General features: G+C 37.4%; 2 protein-coding genes across 2 annotated transcripts in view; both read right to left on the minus strand.

The window, feature by feature from the left end:
• LOC6048979 (sodium/hydrogen exchanger 9B2) overlaps nt 1-15,258 on the minus strand; it is a 36,021-nt gene extending 20,763 nt beyond the window's left edge. The window contains exon 1 of the mRNA XM_038267093.1: nt 15,078-15,258. The gene's annotated coding sequence lies outside the window, so the exon portion shown is untranslated. The remainder of the gene's footprint in view (nt 1-15,077) is intronic.
• Nucleotides 9,729-19,583, minus strand: part of LOC119765219 — a 10,654-nt gene continuing 799 nt past the window's right edge. Inside the window, exons 4-6 of the mRNA XM_038248648.1 lie at nt 18,917-19,504; nt 11,093-11,619; nt 9,729-9,876 (exon numbers count right to left, since the gene is read on the minus strand). Of these exons, the coding sequence (XP_038104576.1) occupies nt 9,748-9,876; nt 11,093-11,619; nt 18,917-19,504 (1,244 nt within the window). The 3' untranslated portion in view covers nt 9,729-9,747. The remainder of the gene's footprint in view (nt 9,877-11,092; nt 11,620-18,916; nt 19,505-19,583) is intronic.

The raw sequence follows: 19,583 nt of genomic DNA on the forward strand, positions 1-19,583 counted from the left end.
ACATTTTTTTTTCAAAAATTCGAAAAAATAAAAAACATTAAAAATAGTGTTTTTTTTTTGCAAAACAAGTTTTAGTGACAAAAAGTGAAATTAAAAATCACCAAAAAATTTTTACTGTGTATCATATTTATCAGTGTAGTCCATATCCACACCTACAACTTTGCCGAAGATACCAAATCGATCAAAAAATTCCTTCAAAAGATACAGATTTTTGAATTTTCACATTTCATTTTTGTATGGACAGCTGCCAAATTTGTATGGAAAATTATATGAACGAACTAATGATGCAAAATGGCTTCTTTGGACATACCGAAGGCACCAAAAAAGTTTCAGCCGGATTAAAAATTATAAAAATTAAAATTAAAGAAAAAATACCGATTCCGTAGAGAACTGCTCGACAGTTTTGTTCTTTTAAAAAAATCAAAATTTTGATCGAATGTGTTATCAAGTATGTCTTCAAATTTGTGTATTTAATATATATTCTTAAATTTCGGAAAATCTTAAGAGGTTTGGTTGAATTTTGAGCCAAATCGGTTAAGATTTAAGGGTCGCCTCTTATCGTTGAAGTTTGCACGGGCAAATTTGCAAAAATGTATGGGGAAAAGCAAAAAAATAAAAATTAAACTAAAAGCTTATGTGAAAATTTTATGACAAACAACTTTGTCGAAGATCGCAAAACGATCCGAGTCGACGCTGACGAGTTGGATTTTTCTAGAGCCTCAAATTTCCCCGGGGTTACAAACATTGCGGGTAAAGGGAAATTTTCAACCATTTCGTGGGAAATTCCGGGAATTCCCGGGAAATTTATAATTTAAGCAAAATTGTATAGGAAAGCGAGTTTATTGGTTTAAATTTCTTTAAAACTTACTTCTGTAAACAGTTTGAGAGTGTCATTAAAATTAACGTGTTTAAACCAAAAAAAAATCATTTACAAGTTTGGTATTTTCATGACAATTATCTTTTCTAGAACAATTTATACTTTTATCAGCTCTTAATCAAGTTAGAAAGAGGAGCAGCCGTGGCTGACTGGTTACGGTGTTCGCTTTGTAAGCGAATGGTTCTGGGTTCGATGCCCATCTGCTCCCAACGAGAAAGTTTAGAACACAGAAATTAGAAATGATGAATATGAACGAAAAATCAAAGTCGCTCGTTGCGGGGTTCGAACCCCCGTCCTTTGGATTGGTAAGCAAAAATGCTAACCACTAGGCCATGTCGACTTGGTGAACTAAGACTAGAATTAGGAATACTGTTACAGAGAGCGAGTTGTGGCGCTATAACCACGGCAAATAGGGGGATGGCGTCGCTATTTTTAGACCACGTTTTCCACTTTTTCTCCATCGAAACCGACTACTTTATCGACTTCATTTTGCTGGGCGAGATAGGACGCCGTCTATTTTTAGACGATGACTCAGCACTTTTCCACTCTTGCACTTACAAAAACCAGATGGCAGCACGATGTAACGCCACGTCCCTATAGTGTCCAGGGCATTCGTGGAAATACAATGTCCCATCCCAGAGGGTCCCGGAGTACCAAACCTTCTTAGCATGGTGCTCCCAACGAATACAACCAAAATCTCGGAGCGTATGGTGGTGTGTCCCCACGCTTCTTCCTCCCCTGTCGATTCAGAATTGTGTTGTTGTTCGAACACTCCGTGCTCAAACTCAACCCAATTACGAGTCATCTCTGCGATACGGCTCTACGCAGTAGGCCTGGCCGCTTTAACGCTTGTAATGTTTCAATGCATTTCGATGCAATGGCGCACTACAAATGTTAATAAATGACAAGAAGAGTGCTAGGCGTCATCTAACCTAAGGCACTCTCCAGGATCCCTTCGAAAGATTGGCTGCGCTAGGGTCTGATTAGATTAGATTAGATTATCAGCTCTTAATCAAGTTAGAAAAGCTTTTTTTGTTTTTCTTGAAAACCTAACTTCATGTGCATTTGTGCACCTTTTGAATTTCTGCACCTTTAAAGAAGCTTTTTTTTTTAAATATTTTGTTATTTGTTTTATTTTGTTACATGGTTTTCTGCTTAATAAATGACTTTTCAAAGCACAAAAAGATTATTCAAAATATACGATAATTTAACATCACCCCCAATAACTCTTCCATTTTTTCATAATTATCTTTTCAACACTCATGGTAGCACCAGAGCTTCATTTAAAAAAATACTTCATACTAAAATTTCTTTATTACTATTGAATGTGTTTAACTAATTCTTCTTGTATAATCCTATATGAAATATTTAATTATACCAATTTAATTTTCTTCCAATTTAATCATGGCTTTGGTGAAAAGACCCCTTTTCTCATCAGAAATAAACCTTGACATGATTTTTGTTTACCATCTGATTGTTTCAATATTATTCGTTAATTGAATTGAAAAAAAAACCCGATTAAGTTTTTTTTTTATTTTTTTCGCACAATTTAAATATTATTTTAAAAAACTTAAGAAAATGTAGGGTAGAGTAGTCATCAATGAGACACGGGGAACAATGATAAAATGGATCTCACAAGTCGTAGTTTCAACCAATCAGGCTCATATTTGGGGGAAAGGTATATCTACTGGATATACGTCTGCTATAATAGTGGCTTTGGTTATGGACGCTCCCTTGAAAAGTTATTCATAAATGTTTGATTCTGGGGTGTAAAAGTAAATTATAGACAAAAAAAACTTTTTCGCTCGTAGACTGCCATTTACACCAAAACTAATATTTCTTCAAATTTCTTTCGACGTTCCATAGGGATTGAGTTGGGCTACAATGGCCTTTCATTAGGTTTGACCAAAATTTAGAATATACCCAGAATCCAGGGCTGTCTCATTGTTCCCCACTCATTTTAGCCCATGGGTAACAATGAGACACTTTGATTTTTCTTCATAAAACATTTCAAAATCCATGTAAATCTTTCAAAACATGAATTGAAAGTGATTTTTGGCATATTTATAAAGTTTTATCTTCATTTAACCAGACATACAAAGTTATTTGGAGTAAATATATGGATTTTACAAAATTTAAATAATTTTCAGTATAACTTTTGTTAATTAAAGTTTCATGTTGGCAAAATTGCTCTAAAATGTTCAAGGCAAGCCACCTGTAATGGAACAAAACAAAAACATGATGTTTTACTAGAAAAGTATTGATTTTCGTAGAGTGTCTCATTGTTCCTCAGCTGTCTCATTGTTCCTGCCAAGTGCGTCTACAATGAGACAGTAGAATAACTCTGGCTGTAGATGTCGGATCGATCTCATATTTTGGTCAATGTTTGAACACACTAAAAGAAATAAAATGCAGCAAAAAGCTCATTAAAACATGCTGATGAAAAAATTAGAAAAATCGTTGAAAGTTGAAAACCAAAAGTGTCTCATTGATGACTACCCTACCCTACTTATATTCGTCTGTAAGTATTTTCATGACAATTATCTTTTCTAGAACAATTTATACTTTTATCAGATCTTAATCAAATTAGAAAAGCTATTTTTTTTTCTTGAAACCTTAACTTCATGTGCATTTTTGCACCTTTTGCATTTGTGCACCTTTAAAGAAGCTTTTTAAAAATATTTTGCTATTTGTTTTATTTTGTTACATGGTTTTCGCCTTAATAAATGACTTTCAAAGCACAAAAAGATTATTTAAAATATACGATAAATTAACATCACTCCACAATAACTCTTCGATTTTTTCATAATTATCTTTTCAACACCCATGGTAGCACTAAAATTTCTTTATTACTATTGAATGTTTTTAACTAATTCTTCTTGTACAATCCTATTTGAAATATTTAATTATACCAATTCATTTTTTTTCCAATTTAATCATGGCTTTGGTGAAAAGACCCCTTTTCTTTTAAATGTATTTTTTTAATGAAATTACACCAATTATTCTTCGAAAATTAAATGGTAAATTTTCATCAAGCAAGATCTATTTTATGTTTTGAATGCTTCACAAATCAATATCATCAGAAATAAACCTTGACATGATTTTTGTTTACCATCTGATAATTTCAATATTATTCGTTTATTGAATTAAAAAAAACCCCAATAATTTTATTTTTAATTTTTACTTTTTTCTGCACATTTTCAAATATTATTTCAAAAACTTAAGAAAATGTATCCTTTTGCCTAAATTTCAGTAATACTTTTCTCGGAAACGGAAATTTTTTTCCCGGGACGGGAAATTGGACGCTCTATATTTTCCCAACAGTTTTGTTAAAAAAAAAGTTTTAAAAACGCTGCCATTTCCCGTTTCTCAACTGTCAAACATCGTGAGACATGTCATTTTATGCTTAATTTAATGAACTTTTCAAATCTACAATAACCCAGAAGGGTCAATTTTTTTTATTTGGAACAAAATTTCTCATTTTAACCCTGTACAACCCAACCCCGCCTTTAGGCGGTCTTCGATTTGAAAAATCGTCAAAAATCATTTTTTCAACCAATTTTAGATCATTAGAAAGCATTGGAGATAAGAACCCTTAAAATTTCAGAAAATGAATGGGTTGGAAGTTTTACTTGTTTTATGTGACTTGGCCAATTTTTTTTTAAATGTAATTTTTTTGGGGGTATTTTTAACTAACATTTCCTATATTTTAAGTAAAAAGAAGTATGCAGTAATTTTTCTAGAGTCCCAGACTATGCCTCTACGCATTTTTTACAATTTAAATGATGATGGTGCCATTTTATTGCAGAAAAAGTGACTGAAAATACATGGAAAAATGTAATGGCAAAATGTAATGATAGAAGGTAGTAGAATATGCTAAATTCTACCAAAAACAAACATAAACTTAACAAGATAAATACAAATTAATATACTAAAAATGAAACAAGAAAACCATAAAACAAGAGAAGTAAAGTTTTTCGTAGAACAAAAACTGCTCAAAATGACCTCCTGAACACAAGAAAAAAAAATTCGAAAAAAAATTTGGGTTGTCGAGGGTTTAAATGACGTGTTTTTTTGTAACTTTGCAGAGTTATTTTTTAGAGTGTTAAAAATGTTCTACAAAGTTGTAGAGTGGACAAAAACAAAAATGTTGATATTTGAACAAAATGGGTTTGTATGTGTTCTTTACGAGTTTTCAGAATATAACAAAAAAAAATCTTTTACAAGTGATGATTTTGACAATTTTTTACAATTTTTTTTTATTTTTAGTCCCTAAAGCTTAGATTACATAATTTCATAAATAAAAATCATAAAAATATTTATTTTTTTAGAGAAAATGTAATCTGAACACATGTGACTTTTCAAAGAATTCCAGAAACCAGTGTTGCCAGACATTCCATCCTGATGGGATTACCTGTGCACGCACGCAACCAAGCTAAACCTGCAAGAAGTTATTAAAATTTCAAACCAGATTGGTTTTCAATTAAATTGCAATTTGCTCCAATCACTCCCAGAGATTGCGGGAAGAACGGAACGGCATTTTACAATAAAGCAAATCGATTATCACCCTCCCCTCCTTGTGGATGTGTGACCGAGCTGGGACTTACTAAAGCCGGAGTTAGTTCAAGTCATTTAGCCCCTCCGCAGACTCTGGTCGGTCTTTTGAATTTGATTTGATTAGTGTTTCTCTACGGGATATTACCAGCAATCATATAATTCTGGGCAAGGAAATTGACCACAATTAATTTAATCCATTCAACCTTCTGGATTCTAATAAAAGCGTCATTTAGATCAAGCAGATTACGAAGCTGTAGTCTGGCAAATTTATTCTTGAACACAAACGATGCGAAATGATAGCGAGCCCGCCTAAATCGGCACTAATTTGCCATCATTAGCAACCTGTTTCAAATTTATGATTTACAGACCGGCTTTCAAACTTGTTTAATATCATTACTGACTTTCCTGTTGCCATATATAAATGCACCGAGTAATATCTCCCCTGTGCCAGTCTAAGTGGTTGCACCTTTTCCAAAAGGGTCTTACGAAGAAAACCAAAACTTTTCCCCATGCCTTCGCCATGTGGTTGTTACAATTTCCATCGGAATCGGAGTAATCATCTTACGAAAGTTACGGCCAGAACTTGCACTCGCGAGGTCTGCCGAAGTCGACGTCGACTTTCAAACAGAATGTTAGATTCACCGAAGCCCCCCTTCCTGAATGGTTGGCAACCGACTTTATTTTGCCTATATTCGGGCTGATAAATTTCACAAATTTCATTGAATGCATTAAAATATTAAATTTCAAACAAATTTACAAAATCTTTCAAACTAGTTTTTAGAAGTTTTTCTCGTAAAACAAACATTGCATCACCCCTAAAACTCAATCTGTAGCACTAAAAGGACTTTTCCCCATCATCTTGCTGTGCCCTTTTTTTCCCAGAGTGCACCCAAAGCCAGCCAGAGTGGGTAAATAAATAAATTATTGAAAGAGTGCACCAAGTGAATCATATTCTTGCCGGGAACTCTCATGGTACACTTTTATGGTTTTTGCATTTTGCATAAATGTCGGAACCAGGCCAGACTCTAGCGTTTTCCCCTCACATGTACGCGTCCTGGAGGCGATTTGGACCAACTTTTGCAACGGACATAATGTGGAAGTGGGATGCACTCTGTGCTGTGGGTATTTTTGCATGTATGCATTACTTCACTTACACAGGCGTATAACTAAGTTTCTGGCCAGGATGGTTGAAGATGGCTGTTGGGGAAAAGTTGAACGCTGTGAGGTGCTTTGTGGAAGTTTGCATTGTAGTCCTGTTTATTTTGGTATTTATTTGCAAAAGAAACTAGAAATATGTGTGGCAATGATGCCTCACTTAACAATGACTTTAAAATAACAATAAGTAATAACACATCACGAAAAAACATCATCTGAAATTTTTCATCTCGATTTTTTTTGGCACTGACAACAAAAATTTTAGGAAAACTAATTGAGTGAGGTTGTTAATCGATAGAATTATCGTCGATAATATGATCGTCTAACGTTATTTCAATAATGGCAAATTATGAAAATTTGAGTATTTTCGAAAAAAAGTTATAAAAAAACTCTAATAAAAGTAAAAAAGCATACCAAATTTCGCATCGTTCGATACCCTTATTGCAAATTATAAAATTTGAGTATTTTCAAAAATACAGTATTTTGTGAAATATCCCTATTGAAAATCATGTAAATTTGGGTACTTAAAAAAACTGTATTTTGTGAAAATTTGATTATTTCATTCAAAAATCTCTAAAACAGTGAAAATGCATGCCTAATTTAAATTGTTTGATACCCATGTTGCAAATTATGAAAATTTGAGTACTTTAAAAGAAATGCGGTACTTTGGGAAAATTTTAGTATTTATCCATAAAACTCAAATAAAAGTAAAAAAAATCATAACAATGTATACCGATTTTGCAAATTATGGAATTTGAGTATTTTCAAAAATACGTTTTTATGAAAATTTGAGTATTTAAAAAAACAATTTTTGTGCAAACCTCCTAAATACTAGAACAGTGAAAAGGCAAACCAATTTTCGCTTCGTTTGATATTCCTATTGAAAATTATGTAAATTTGGGTATACTTCAGAAAAAAAACTGTATTTTGAGCAAAATTGGTAATTTCATTCAAAAATCTCTAACACTGTGAAAATGCATGCATAATTTCAAATCGTTTGATACCCATGTTGCAAATTATGAAAATTTGAGTACTTTAAAAAAATACGGTATTTTGTGAAAATTAAAGTATTTATCCATAAAACTCAAAAATAAAAGCAAAAAGCATACCAATGTATACCGATGTTTTTTTTGTTAAAATTTGAGTATTTTCAAAAAAATACGGTATTTTGGGTAAACCTCCTAAAAAACTAGAACAGTGAAAAAGCAAACCAATTTTCGCTTCGTTTGATACCCATATTGAAAATTATGTAAATTTGGGTACTTCAGAAAAAAAACAGTATTTTGAGAAAATTTGGTTATTTCATTCAAAAATCTCTAAAACAGTGAAAATGCATGCATAATTTCAAATCGTTTGATACCCATGTTGCAAATTATGAAAATTTGAGTACTTTAAAAAAAATACGGTATTTTGTGAAAATTAAAGCATTCTTCCAAGAAATCAAACCATCCACATTAACGACCCCCGGGTCTTTCGTGGTCTCTATTGCAAGTTTCTGCTCGAACCTTGGAGTCCGAAGGCTTGAATGGGGAGAGCACCCAAACCTCTTTTTACTCCAAGGAACCTTCCACCCCAGTGTTTGAACTGACGACTTTTGGATTGCGAGTCCAACCGCCGCCAGCGATTCCACCGGAGTAGGCTTGGTTTGGTGTGTTGTTTGTACTTATGGCATGGATACGACTCCTACACCTGGAATGACTTAACGGCCTAACAACAACCAAGGCCGGGACCGACATTTTACTTCCTCATCCGATGGAAGGTATTCATCCATTAAACTCAAATAAAAGTAAAAAGCATACCAATGTATACACCAATGATACAAATTATGAAATTTGAGAATTTTCAAAAATACGGTTTTTGTGAAATTTGAATATTTTCCAAAAAATACGGTTTTTGTGTAAAACTCCTAAAAATGGGTCTCGTGGCGCAGGGGTAGCGGCTTCGGCTGCCGATCCCGATGATGCTATGAGACGCGGGTTCGATTCCCGCCTTATCCACTGAGCTTCTATCGGATGGTGAAGTAAAACGTCGGTCCCGGTTTCTCCTGTCTCGTCAGAGGCGCTGGAGCAGAAATCCCACGTTAGAGGAAGGCCATGCCCCGGGGGGCGTAGTGCCAATAGTTTCGTTTTTTTTTCCTAAAATACTAGAACAGTGAAAAAGCAAACCAAACTACGCTTCGTTTGATACCCATACCCATCTTGAAAATTATGTAAATTTGAGTATTTTAAAAACAAGATATTATGTGTAAATTTGGTTATTTCATTCAAAGATCTCTAAAAAAAAAAATATTTCAAATCGTTTCATACCCATGTTGCAAAATATGAAAATTTGAGTACTTTTAAAAATATGGTATTACGTCAATTTTTGTTTTTATCCATTAAGCACTAATAAGAGTAAAAAAACATACCAAATTTCGCTTCAAACCCAAGTAGCAAACTATGAAATTTGAGTATTTTAGAAAAATACGGTATTTTGTGAAAATTTCAATATTCAAAAAACGGTATTTTGTGTAAACCAGAGCATTTAACTCCTAAAATACTGGAACAGTGAAAAACCAAACCAAATTTCGCTTCGTTTGATACCCATATTGAAAATTATGTAAATTTGAGTACTTTAAAAAATACGGTGCCATATCAAAAACATTTTTCTAAGAGAAAGTGGGGCAAGTGTAACAAGCTATGGAAATGCTCGTTAAAAGTTTATGAAATCTTTCGGATTTTTTTACAATCATCTTATTCCAGGTCTTGACTTAGACTTTGATAAAACATGTTTCTAAAAAATACTGTTTTGTACTGTAAAAAATTCATTTGGAAATTATTGATTCTCCGTACGTTCTACTCTACTAGTGGGGCAAGACGAACAACCCGTTCGGGTAAAATGAACAATGCATGAAACAACATGTTAATTTGTTAACAATTGAACTGTTATCAATTAGACACATCAAATTAGAATGTATTTGAAACTTTTCTTGCATTTTTAGATAAAATAATTATATTTGACTAAAAAGTTGATCGTTTTAACGAAAAAAAAATTACTTAGATGATTAATAGTAATTTTTAAAATATAAATACGTTTTGTATGGATTTTTTTTCAAAGAAAATGTTGCAAAAGGACTCTTACTACAGAAAAAACACTTCACTTTATCGACTTATAATGATTTATTGACCCCAACTTCCCCTACATGGCCTCAACCTTCGCCCTTGGCGTCCTCTTCTTCTTCTCTCTGTCACAAAGCACTTCTTTATTAGTTCAATCTTCTCTTCCTCCTCCTGGGCACGACCAACAACCAACACTACAAACCTGCGCCACGGCCTCCGGTCCAGAACCGGCCACCGCGCGCCTTCGATACGCGGCCTCCCGCCGCACGCGTTCCGCCGGCCAGAGTCGTTCCGCTGTACCGCTTCTGCTGGAATTCTTCGGCGCCCCGGGCTGCCGTCGTCCGCCGGGATGTGTCCGATCCGAGTCGTGGCAGTAGTTGGCCACCGGCGAGATCCGGATACGTTCGCGCACGCCGCGGAAGTTCGTTTGTTCGGTTCGAGGGCTTCACGTGACTTTGACGTGTAATGATCGCGGACAACCGCGAAAGTGCGATCCGTTCGCTTGCTTGGATCGCCGGGAACTGAGCAACCCCGAAGCGTTGAGAGATGTGGAACCCTCCGATCCGTAGAAACGCTCTCCTCTCCCCAACTTGTTCGCTCTTTCGCTCTTTTGCAGCCGAAGTTCTTGCCGGAAGTCGGTTGCTGGTATTGGTGAGGTCGTGTTGGCGTGCAGAAGATGCACGTTTATGGAGATATGCTTGTTATTTATCGTTATTTTAATAATGTTCTAGTGCGTACAAAAATGTTTTACTCCAAATAAGCTCAAATTACAGCAAAATTTTCCTAACGTTACACAATCCCCCTTTAACAGAAAAGTTTTTTGTGTGCTCCGAAAGGAAAGCACGCAAAAAACTTTCAACCTTCTCTGCTCTGGACGCCGTGCCGAAACGGACAAATCAAAAGGGCCTATGCCCGAAAAACTAATCTAAAATCAACTGATAACCACGAGCCTTTACTGCTCGTCAGATCATATGTTCCGTACTATCAACACCAGCTCAAAACTAAACGGCAGCGTTCCTGCCAAAGGTTGATTTGAACGTCATCGAGTCATGACAAATTGTTCCGACACGGTCCACTCCTCCTGCCCAAACCATTCACAAAAATCCGGATCTAATCTTGCTTCATCTCTAAAACTTGCCGATCGCACAGTTAACAAAATCAACGATTACAATTTTTTTTCTTTCGTTGTTCAGAGTGGGTCATTAACGTTGGGCGCCATGTTGCAAAAGGACTCTTACTACAGAAAAAACACTTCACTTTATCGACTTATAATGATTTATTGACCCCAACTTCCCCTACATGGCCTCAACCTTCGCCCTTGGCGTCCTCTTCTTCTTCTCTCTGTCACAAAGCACTTCTTTATTAGTTCAATCTTCTCTTCCTCCTCCTGGGCACGACCAACAACCAACACTACACCGCCGTTCTTCAGCAGCAAACCTGCGCCACGGCCTCCGGTCCAGAACCAGCCACCGCGCGCCTTCGATACGCGGCCTCCCGCCGCACGCGTTCCGCCGACCAGAGTCGTTCCGCTGTACCGCTTCTGCTGGAATTCTTCGGCGCCCCGGGCTGCCGTCGTCCGCCGGGATGTGTCCGATCCGAGTCGTGGCAGTAGTTGGCCACCGGCGAGATCCGGATACGTTCGCGCACGCCGCGGAAGTTCGTTTGTTCGGTTCGAGGGCTTCACGTGACTTTGACGTGTAATGATCGCGGACAACCGCGAAAGTGCGATCCGTTCGCTTGCTTGGATCGCCGGGAACTGAGCAACCCCGAAGCGTTGAGAGATGTGGAACCCTCCGATCCGTAGAAACGCTCTCCTCTCCCCAACTTGTTCGCTCTTTCGCTCTTTTGCAGCCGAAGTTCTTGCCGGAAGTCGGTTGCTGGTATTGGTGAGGTCGTGTTGGCGTGCAGAAGATGCACGTTTATGGTGATATGCTTGTTATTTATCGTTATTTTAATAATGTTCTAGTGCGTACAAAAATGTTTTACTCCAAGTAAGCTCAAATTACAGCAAAATTTTCCTAACGTTACAAAAAGTTTATCAGTTCGTTAATACTCTTATGTATTCGTTACCCAAAACAATATATATATATTGATGCAACAATTCGTAATTTTGTCCAAACTTAAAAGCTTTATGGTACACCTCTGGAGTTTTTTTTTAAAAAAAAGGTCCAATAAACCAAATTTGCAGTTTTTGCTTTTTGGGTGTTTTTTAATACCCCTAACTCAAGACGGTTTCAAAAACACCCAAAAAACAAAAACTGGAAATTTGGTTTATTGGACCTTTTCAAAGAAAACTCCAAACTTGCCCCACCTGAACAAGATTTTAAAAAAGCGCTCAACAAAAGTAACCGAAAGATCCTATTGTGGGCTTTCCAAATGTTATAAGAAAACAAAGGATTTGAAAAAAAAACACCATTCAATCTTGTGTCCCGCGGCGTTTACGTCGTTTTTACGTTTTTTTTTTGTCATAAAATTATTTTATTGGGTCTTTTTCGGTACTGTTGTAAATACATTTTTCTTACAACTAAGAGTAATTACAGAGGATCTTGTGTGTAAATGTTAGTGGGAGAGGAGTTTTCACGGTTATGTTGTGGTAGAATTAACTAATTGCATTGCTAGTAATTGTTCATATTGGAAATTTTGGAAATAGGGTCCTAAAGCCATATGTAAATTTTTATGTACAATAATAAAAAAAAACATTATTGAAAACCGTTTCTGATTTTTTTTTTCATTTTGATGCAAAAAAATAAATTGAGAGGACAACATTGGAGCGAGCTGTCAAGTAGGACCTTTTCTGCCAAGAATTTTTCAAAATTCATTGAAAAATTCATTTTAAATCCTTTACTGTCGTACAAAGGGTCATTGTACTCAAAAAATAAGCTTTACCGTTGTGAACAATGATATCACAAATCTAAGCTTCGAAACCTCGTTAATTTTATCGTTAACATCCTTGAAACTCACCTTTCCAATTAGATTTTGGATAAGTACATCATGAAATCTGGCAACACTGAGCAAATAATAGGGTATTTAAAGTGAACTTGGAATTATTTTTTTTTATCAAGGTTGAATATTGTAAATTTCAATGAAAAGGATTTTTGAACCAAATTTGATGAATGAAAAAAACTTTAAGAGTAAAAATTGATGCCCTGGCAACACTGTAACACAATAAAATAAGGCATCGAGATTCCAGTCCAGCTTGAATTCTATGAACTATGAAATTAAATATCTAATTGTCTTAATGACAAAAATCTAAAAGAAAGAAGTTTGCTGTTTGACAATATCAACAACTTTTTCAACACAAACCTGCCAAAATTATTCGAATTCCAAAACGCTGTCACTCAATGTCTCACTTTGGGCCCAACCGATCGTAAACCGGTAATTATCCAATATCCAGAACAAGTACCGACAAGTCATCGCATCGCCCACTCCGAGATAACTACCCTCGTAAGACGACCTTAAAACGTTTCGTCCATAAAAGATAAGAAAAGGTTAAGTTTCGTCGTCGTCGTCGTCGTCGTCCCCGTACAGCAACTTTGGGGTCGTTTGAAAAAGGACATCTTGGAGCGACGAGGAGACAGCAACTTAAATTTTGACTCCCCAAATGAGCCTAATTAAAAAGTTTATTCATTACAAAGTACACACCCACACACTTACACCCTTCAACTTGGGTGGCAAACCGGCCATTTTCTGTGGGTCCGGTTTCCTTCGGAACGTAACCGATAGCAGACATTGGGAGCCGGGGAATTATGATGTCCACCAGCGTAGATTACGATCCAGATCTCGGACGTAAATGGACCGAATCGGACCTCCGGGGTGGTTTTACGAGATGCCATCAATCAGGAAGTGGACACACCACCTGGCTCTCTCTCTGGACAACCCCTTGGAGAGGAAAATGGACGCTCCAGCTGGCGCGATAGGACGCAATTAAAACAGCTGAATGGACTTGGTTTGCTGGCGTGAAGAGAGAGTTATTGGAAGGTTGTGTTGGTTTAGATGGGATCGGTTCGATACCAGAGGGCGACCGACAATTATGTGGCCGTGCCAAATGGACTGAACATCATCGGTAGCACCCAGGAGTCTACTCCTTTTTTTTCAGCCAGTTAAAAGCCAGATGGTTTATGGCCGGGGAAAGGTAATGATGATCTTGAATGATTCTAATTGGATTTTTTTTTAGTTTTTTAAGTTTCTGAGTGCTCAAATTTAAATCTTTTACGTCATTTCTTTAAGAAACCTCTTCACATATCCAGATCCACATCCATCTCTGCCAAGAAAAACACCAAAAACGCCAAATTTGTTTACCCCGGAAAACACATCCCGGTTTATAAATCTTCCCCCAACCTGCAATGTTCACAGTCGTGGGTACGCGACAGATGTTCCCATCTCCATTACTTTTGTACTCCATTAGACAAGACATCCACCCACTGTGGAAGAGTGTAAAACTTGTGTCGTCAAACACCTTGCCGTGTTGGCGCAGAAAACATAGTTTCAGGCGCTCACCCCGCCTACAAGTATGCAATTTCACCCTCCCCGTTACAAGTTGAAGCTCGAGATCTGTGCGTGGTCGTGTCGCGGGACGATTCCTCAACGGTTAACCCGTCGTCGTCGTCGACGGTGATGAATCAAAGAAATCACATGGCTTTTGGGAGGAACTGCAGGAAACCTTGGGGGAAAATCCGCCATTATTCACGTTTGTCGCCATCACTGCTTGCGCTCCTGGATGTGGGCAAAGCGTGAGTGAAATGACTACTGCCTTATAAACCGAAATTTATGGCCCCGGATGGGCTCGAGGTTTTCGGCAAAAGGGAGAACTCTTGGAGGTTTGAAAGCACATCACGGTGGAAGAGGGAGAATGATTTGCGGCCGGGGCCATCATCGCGTAGAGTCTCCTTCAACTACGGCGAAGATTCCAACCCACGCCGGATGGAAGTTGTTTTCTATTGTGATCCACGAAGCGATTATTTCTCTCGGTGCAAATCCGGCTTATCCTGGCAGGGCATTGTTTAGGGGGTGTATCATTCCGGTTCCACACGTCCTCACATAAAACCGTTAATTAATTGCCTTTAATTCTAAGTTATAGGACGCCAAATAAATCTCACAAAGCCACCTCCCTATTGGTTCACCTTGACTAACGATCTCATCACGATTCCAGGGGACCACGACAACAGATCGTAGCAGTCCAGTGGGAAAGGCCCATCGCCATGGTGATAATAGGATTATTTACTATGTCTATTAAAATCTATTTCGTGATACCGCCTGATGGATTTGGCCCAACACCCTATTTCATCATTAATGAAATCCATTCCCTTCAGGCCGGAACCTCCCCTTAACGACGTGTGAATTACCTTTTAACAGAGAGAGGTCACCTATCCAAACCAAAACAAAAACCTTACCTTTTTAACACCTCTCTATCGGCAGACCGTGCAGCTGCTCCTCTCCCATGTGCGCGCCAAGTGATTAATCAAACTCACACAAACACCTTATTGCCAAGATATCACAGCTTCCACCCCACATTCCCACCTCACAATGACCTTGATCCGACCCCACCCCACACCAGCACACCCGGTTTTATCACTATTAGGTTTTACACCGTGACGTCATTTGACAGCTCGTGTGCACTGTTTACATGGTCTTCGTCGATTGTCGACGAATTTCCCCGAACAAAATCGACGACCGCATCGAACTGTGCTAAGTCCATGTAAACAGTGCACTCCTTCTAACCTCCAAATCGAGTCGGCGTAAAACCTAATGGAAACGGAGGGTAAATACAGCGCGTCAAGCCGCTGATAACAAAAACAAGCGGCGCCGAACAGATGATTGTCAAAATCGGCTGAGAGAGTGAGTTAAGAGAAAGGTTGTGAAACCGGCCACCAGAGGCGCTGCGTGATAATGCGTTATGTTATTGCGGGCAGTTGTGGAGAGAAATGTGCGTAACGGTGCAAACGACGCTTGCGCCTGGAATTATGCTGGGGTGGAGTTGCTTGCAAGTGGAGAGTGGGTTGCATGGAAGTTAATGATTAACGTATTTTTAAAGTGAAAAATGATTATTTATCTCTATTCTTTATTTCGTTGAAAATCTAAGAAAGCCGTCGTGCTATCTTCCCGCATAATCAAATACCAAAGGTGAAACTTTCGAAATCATAAGAAAATTATTTCTGGTATAGTTACCATTTGTGATATTGTTGATATAACGTCACGACCATATAACAAAATTAAAATGGTACTATTTCCCGAATTGTTACACTTATCTTGACATATTCGAATGGTTGATTTTTTTTCCTAAAATTTAATGAACGGTATCTATTCGTCATACGATTAGGATGGTTCAAAACAGCTATTGTTAGAACATAAAAGTACTGTAGCCGGTATGATAAAAGTAATGATACTCGGTATGATTTAGTCAAAGAAACCTAAGCAGAAAATTTCCTAAATTTCCTAAGTCTTAATAATTGAAACAATTACACAACAATTAATGGTACGATATAATTATTCCTCTTATGTTTGGTATTATTTCAAACAGTTTTTGTTTGATTGAGCCAAACATGAATTTTAGCGAAAATTTTCTTAAGTGTCCCAATGATTCAAACAATTGTTCAACAATTCATAGAGAAATATAACTTTTCGCCATATGGTAAGGATTTTTCGGAACAGCTATTGTTAAAACATAAGGGTACCATAGCCGACGTAGTATTTCTAACTTGAAGTTCAGCGAAAAACTCTTAAGTCCCAATAATCCAAACAATTGTACAACAATTCATGGAACGTTATAACTGTTCGCCAAACGCTTAGGATTATTTTAAACAGGTATTAAATGATTGAGCCAAATGAACTACAGCAAAAAAAATCTTAAGTCCCAATAATTCAAATAATACTTTAACAATTCATGGAAGGATATACCTGAATTATGGCGAAAATTTTCCTAAGTCCCAACAATTCAATTGAATCAATAGACACACCCTGAAAATTAATGCAAGTGGGACAACTGGCCAAAGGGATTTCATATCAAAACGCGTTTGACACACGTACTTGCCCGACAACCGCAAACATTTGTAATTATAACTCTGAACTCCAGCAACCAACTTCAACCAAACTTCGGGACAATTCACAAAATAGTCAACCAAACAAAACGTTTTTTTTGCCTGTTATGGACCCCCTTTTCCTATAGTGGACCCGGGTCCATAATCCAATTGTTGACCCGGGTCCACTATAGGCAAACTGTTATTTTTATACCAAATTTAACCGATTTTTGATGTTTTGATGCATGGTGTAAGTCTAATGATAGATATAATGAATAAAAGATGGATTTTGCTCACTTTTCATCATATGCAAACATGTTTTGTTAACAAATTTGGCTTTAAACAACGAAAACACCTAACAGACATTTAAACAAATTTATTTCCGAAAAAGATCAGAGAAAACGTTTTAAAAACTACTGTAAAAATAAAAATAATAAAACAAAGTAATTTTGATGCAAATTTTTCCATATTAATTACATAAATGGTTGACCGAAACTAAACAATAGATTTGTTTACAGTTGCTGATAAAACCACGTACGTTTATTTTAAAAAAATGTTTTGTTATTGATTTATTACTATAAAATATCATTTCAAACTGAAATTATGATACTTCAATTAAGTACAATTAACTATAGTTTTGATTAATTTTAAATTCTTACGGCTTCAGCATCTTTGGCACTTTTAACATGAAAACAGCTATATTTATACTCATAATTGAACAACATATGCGTTTAGGTTGATAACAACAAGCATTTATTGTAATGTCTGAGAGATATTTCAAACACCCAAAGTCATTGAAATTTAAGGTTGATAAACTTTTAGTTTTTGTCTGGTGCTGGCACGTTTCTTAAACTGAACAAGCAATATACTGCCGTTCTATGCATAATTGTCCCATGTCATTTTTGGACGATTTTGACTTTTTGACATTTTTAAGTTTAGTTTGACGTATACTTTAAGAAAAAAACATAAAATCTGGTACTTTGTTCGGAAACTCATTGAAAACAACACCAAGTCTGTTTGTCCCATCGTTAAACTTCTACGCATAATTGTCCCACCAAGTATTTTCTTACACGAAATCATTAGTTTTATGAAGCATTATTTCTTGTTTGCCTGTTGTATAGCAAGCGGATCACAAACAAGAGTGATAAGTTGCTAACTGGGGCGACTAGGGACACTTAGGGCGAATAGGAACCCACGGGACACTTATGCGTAGAAACACAAAAATCGGTCGAAAAATTTCAATCGCGTTTTTCTCAGTTGCACTTTTTTGAACATGGGACAATTATGCGTAGAACGGCAGTATAGGCTCTCTAATTTTGACAACTAAACTATTTTGCAATTTCACCGGTTTCAGGCAATCCATTCACCAAAATCGGGGTGTAAAACAACGGCTGACATTCCCAGCTTTCATTTAACACTGCGAGTTTTGTCAAATATTCACTCCTTGCCAAGGTATGTAGATTAGATAAGTTGAGGCAAAGTTTCCCAGCTTACAAAATAGTTAGCACGAAACCCGGATTTTATATGGAGAATTTCAGAATAGTGAAATTTTGACCATTTCCCGGGCAAACTAAACCGAAAAACGCGTGCAGTTGAATTTTTTTTTTCGAAAAAATATGTGTGTTTTAAAAGCGTATTTCTGTTCAGTTTGGCATGCTTAACAACCCTACAGATAGAAATCTGGTGAAATTTGCCCGGAAAATGGTCAAAATTTTACTTTTCTGCAAATCTCCATATAAAATCCGGGTTTCGTGCTAACTATTTTGACAGCTGGGAAATTTTGCCTTTCCTTACTAATCTACGTGCCTTGACTCTTTGCCTGAGAGTTTGCAAAATATGTTCAGATAACAAATTGTTTATGCACCCTATTCAAATGTTGCCCCAGATGGGTTGTTTTTGCACTGTGGCCAGAAAATTCCTAAAGCAATCTAAATGAGAATCGTCCCGTAACGCGCAAAACTTTATTTTTTCTGAATTGGGACAATGTTCTTTGTCAAAAAAACGATTTCCAAGAAATGAACTAAATACTTTTATTATTAACTAAATAAATTCGCTAATTTGTCTACTACTCTTCAATTGTAACCATCATTCCCTGCGCCCCATAATCCATCTTAAAAAACTGTTTCGACTTCAGCACATCTTTGCAGTTCTGCCTCAACGAAACGGGACTTCCGGTCCAACTGCTCCCCGCAGCTCCCTTCCTCAGCCAGTCCTACCTTCCTGCGCCCCGAGATGCCACAGCCAGTACAGCGCCTGTCCGGCCGATTCCATGCACCGAAACTTGGCCACAAAGAACAGCTCCTGGAATCGGCAATTAGCGCGATTCGTCCTGGGGCAGCTCTGGTTGACAGCGCCGTGATTGTTGTTATTCTCGTCGTCGCCCCGCACCAGCACCACGCACGTCACGCACGAGGCCTTCTCGGCGGCCAGATGGACCCGGACCGGTTCCCCGGGGGCCACGTAATACTGGACGACACTCGTTTGATGTGACTTTTGCAAATGAATTAATATGTCGTGTTGATTTTTCATCTTGTCACACGGTTGACCGGACGGACAGCAGTAGAGGGTGGCCATTTTTACGGTGGCCACTCCGGGCGGCGTTGGTGGGGTGGAGCTATTTGCTTTTAATTTCAACGACTGTTTGTAGTGTCGATGCAGTCGGCGATGAAGGGGCTGCTGTTGATGGACCACGTTGTTGGGCGGCCCCAAAAGTGGTGCGTTAATTTGCTGGCCATTAGATGACTTTGGATCGCCGGAGGACGGAGTGTTGGCTGATGGGTTGGGTCCAGGAGGATGCTTGTCAGCTGAAAAGTAAATTGTTTTAACAAATTGAAGTTTACAGTGTTGCCAACAGTTTAAAAAATCTCTCCAAAAATCTCAATT

The sequence above is a fragment of the Culex quinquefasciatus genome, chromosome 1 (assembly GCF_015732765.1).
Source record: "Culex quinquefasciatus strain JHB chromosome 1, VPISU_Cqui_1.0_pri_paternal, whole genome shotgun sequence".
Lineage (NCBI taxonomy): Eukaryota > Metazoa > Arthropoda > Insecta > Diptera > Culicidae > Culex > Culex quinquefasciatus.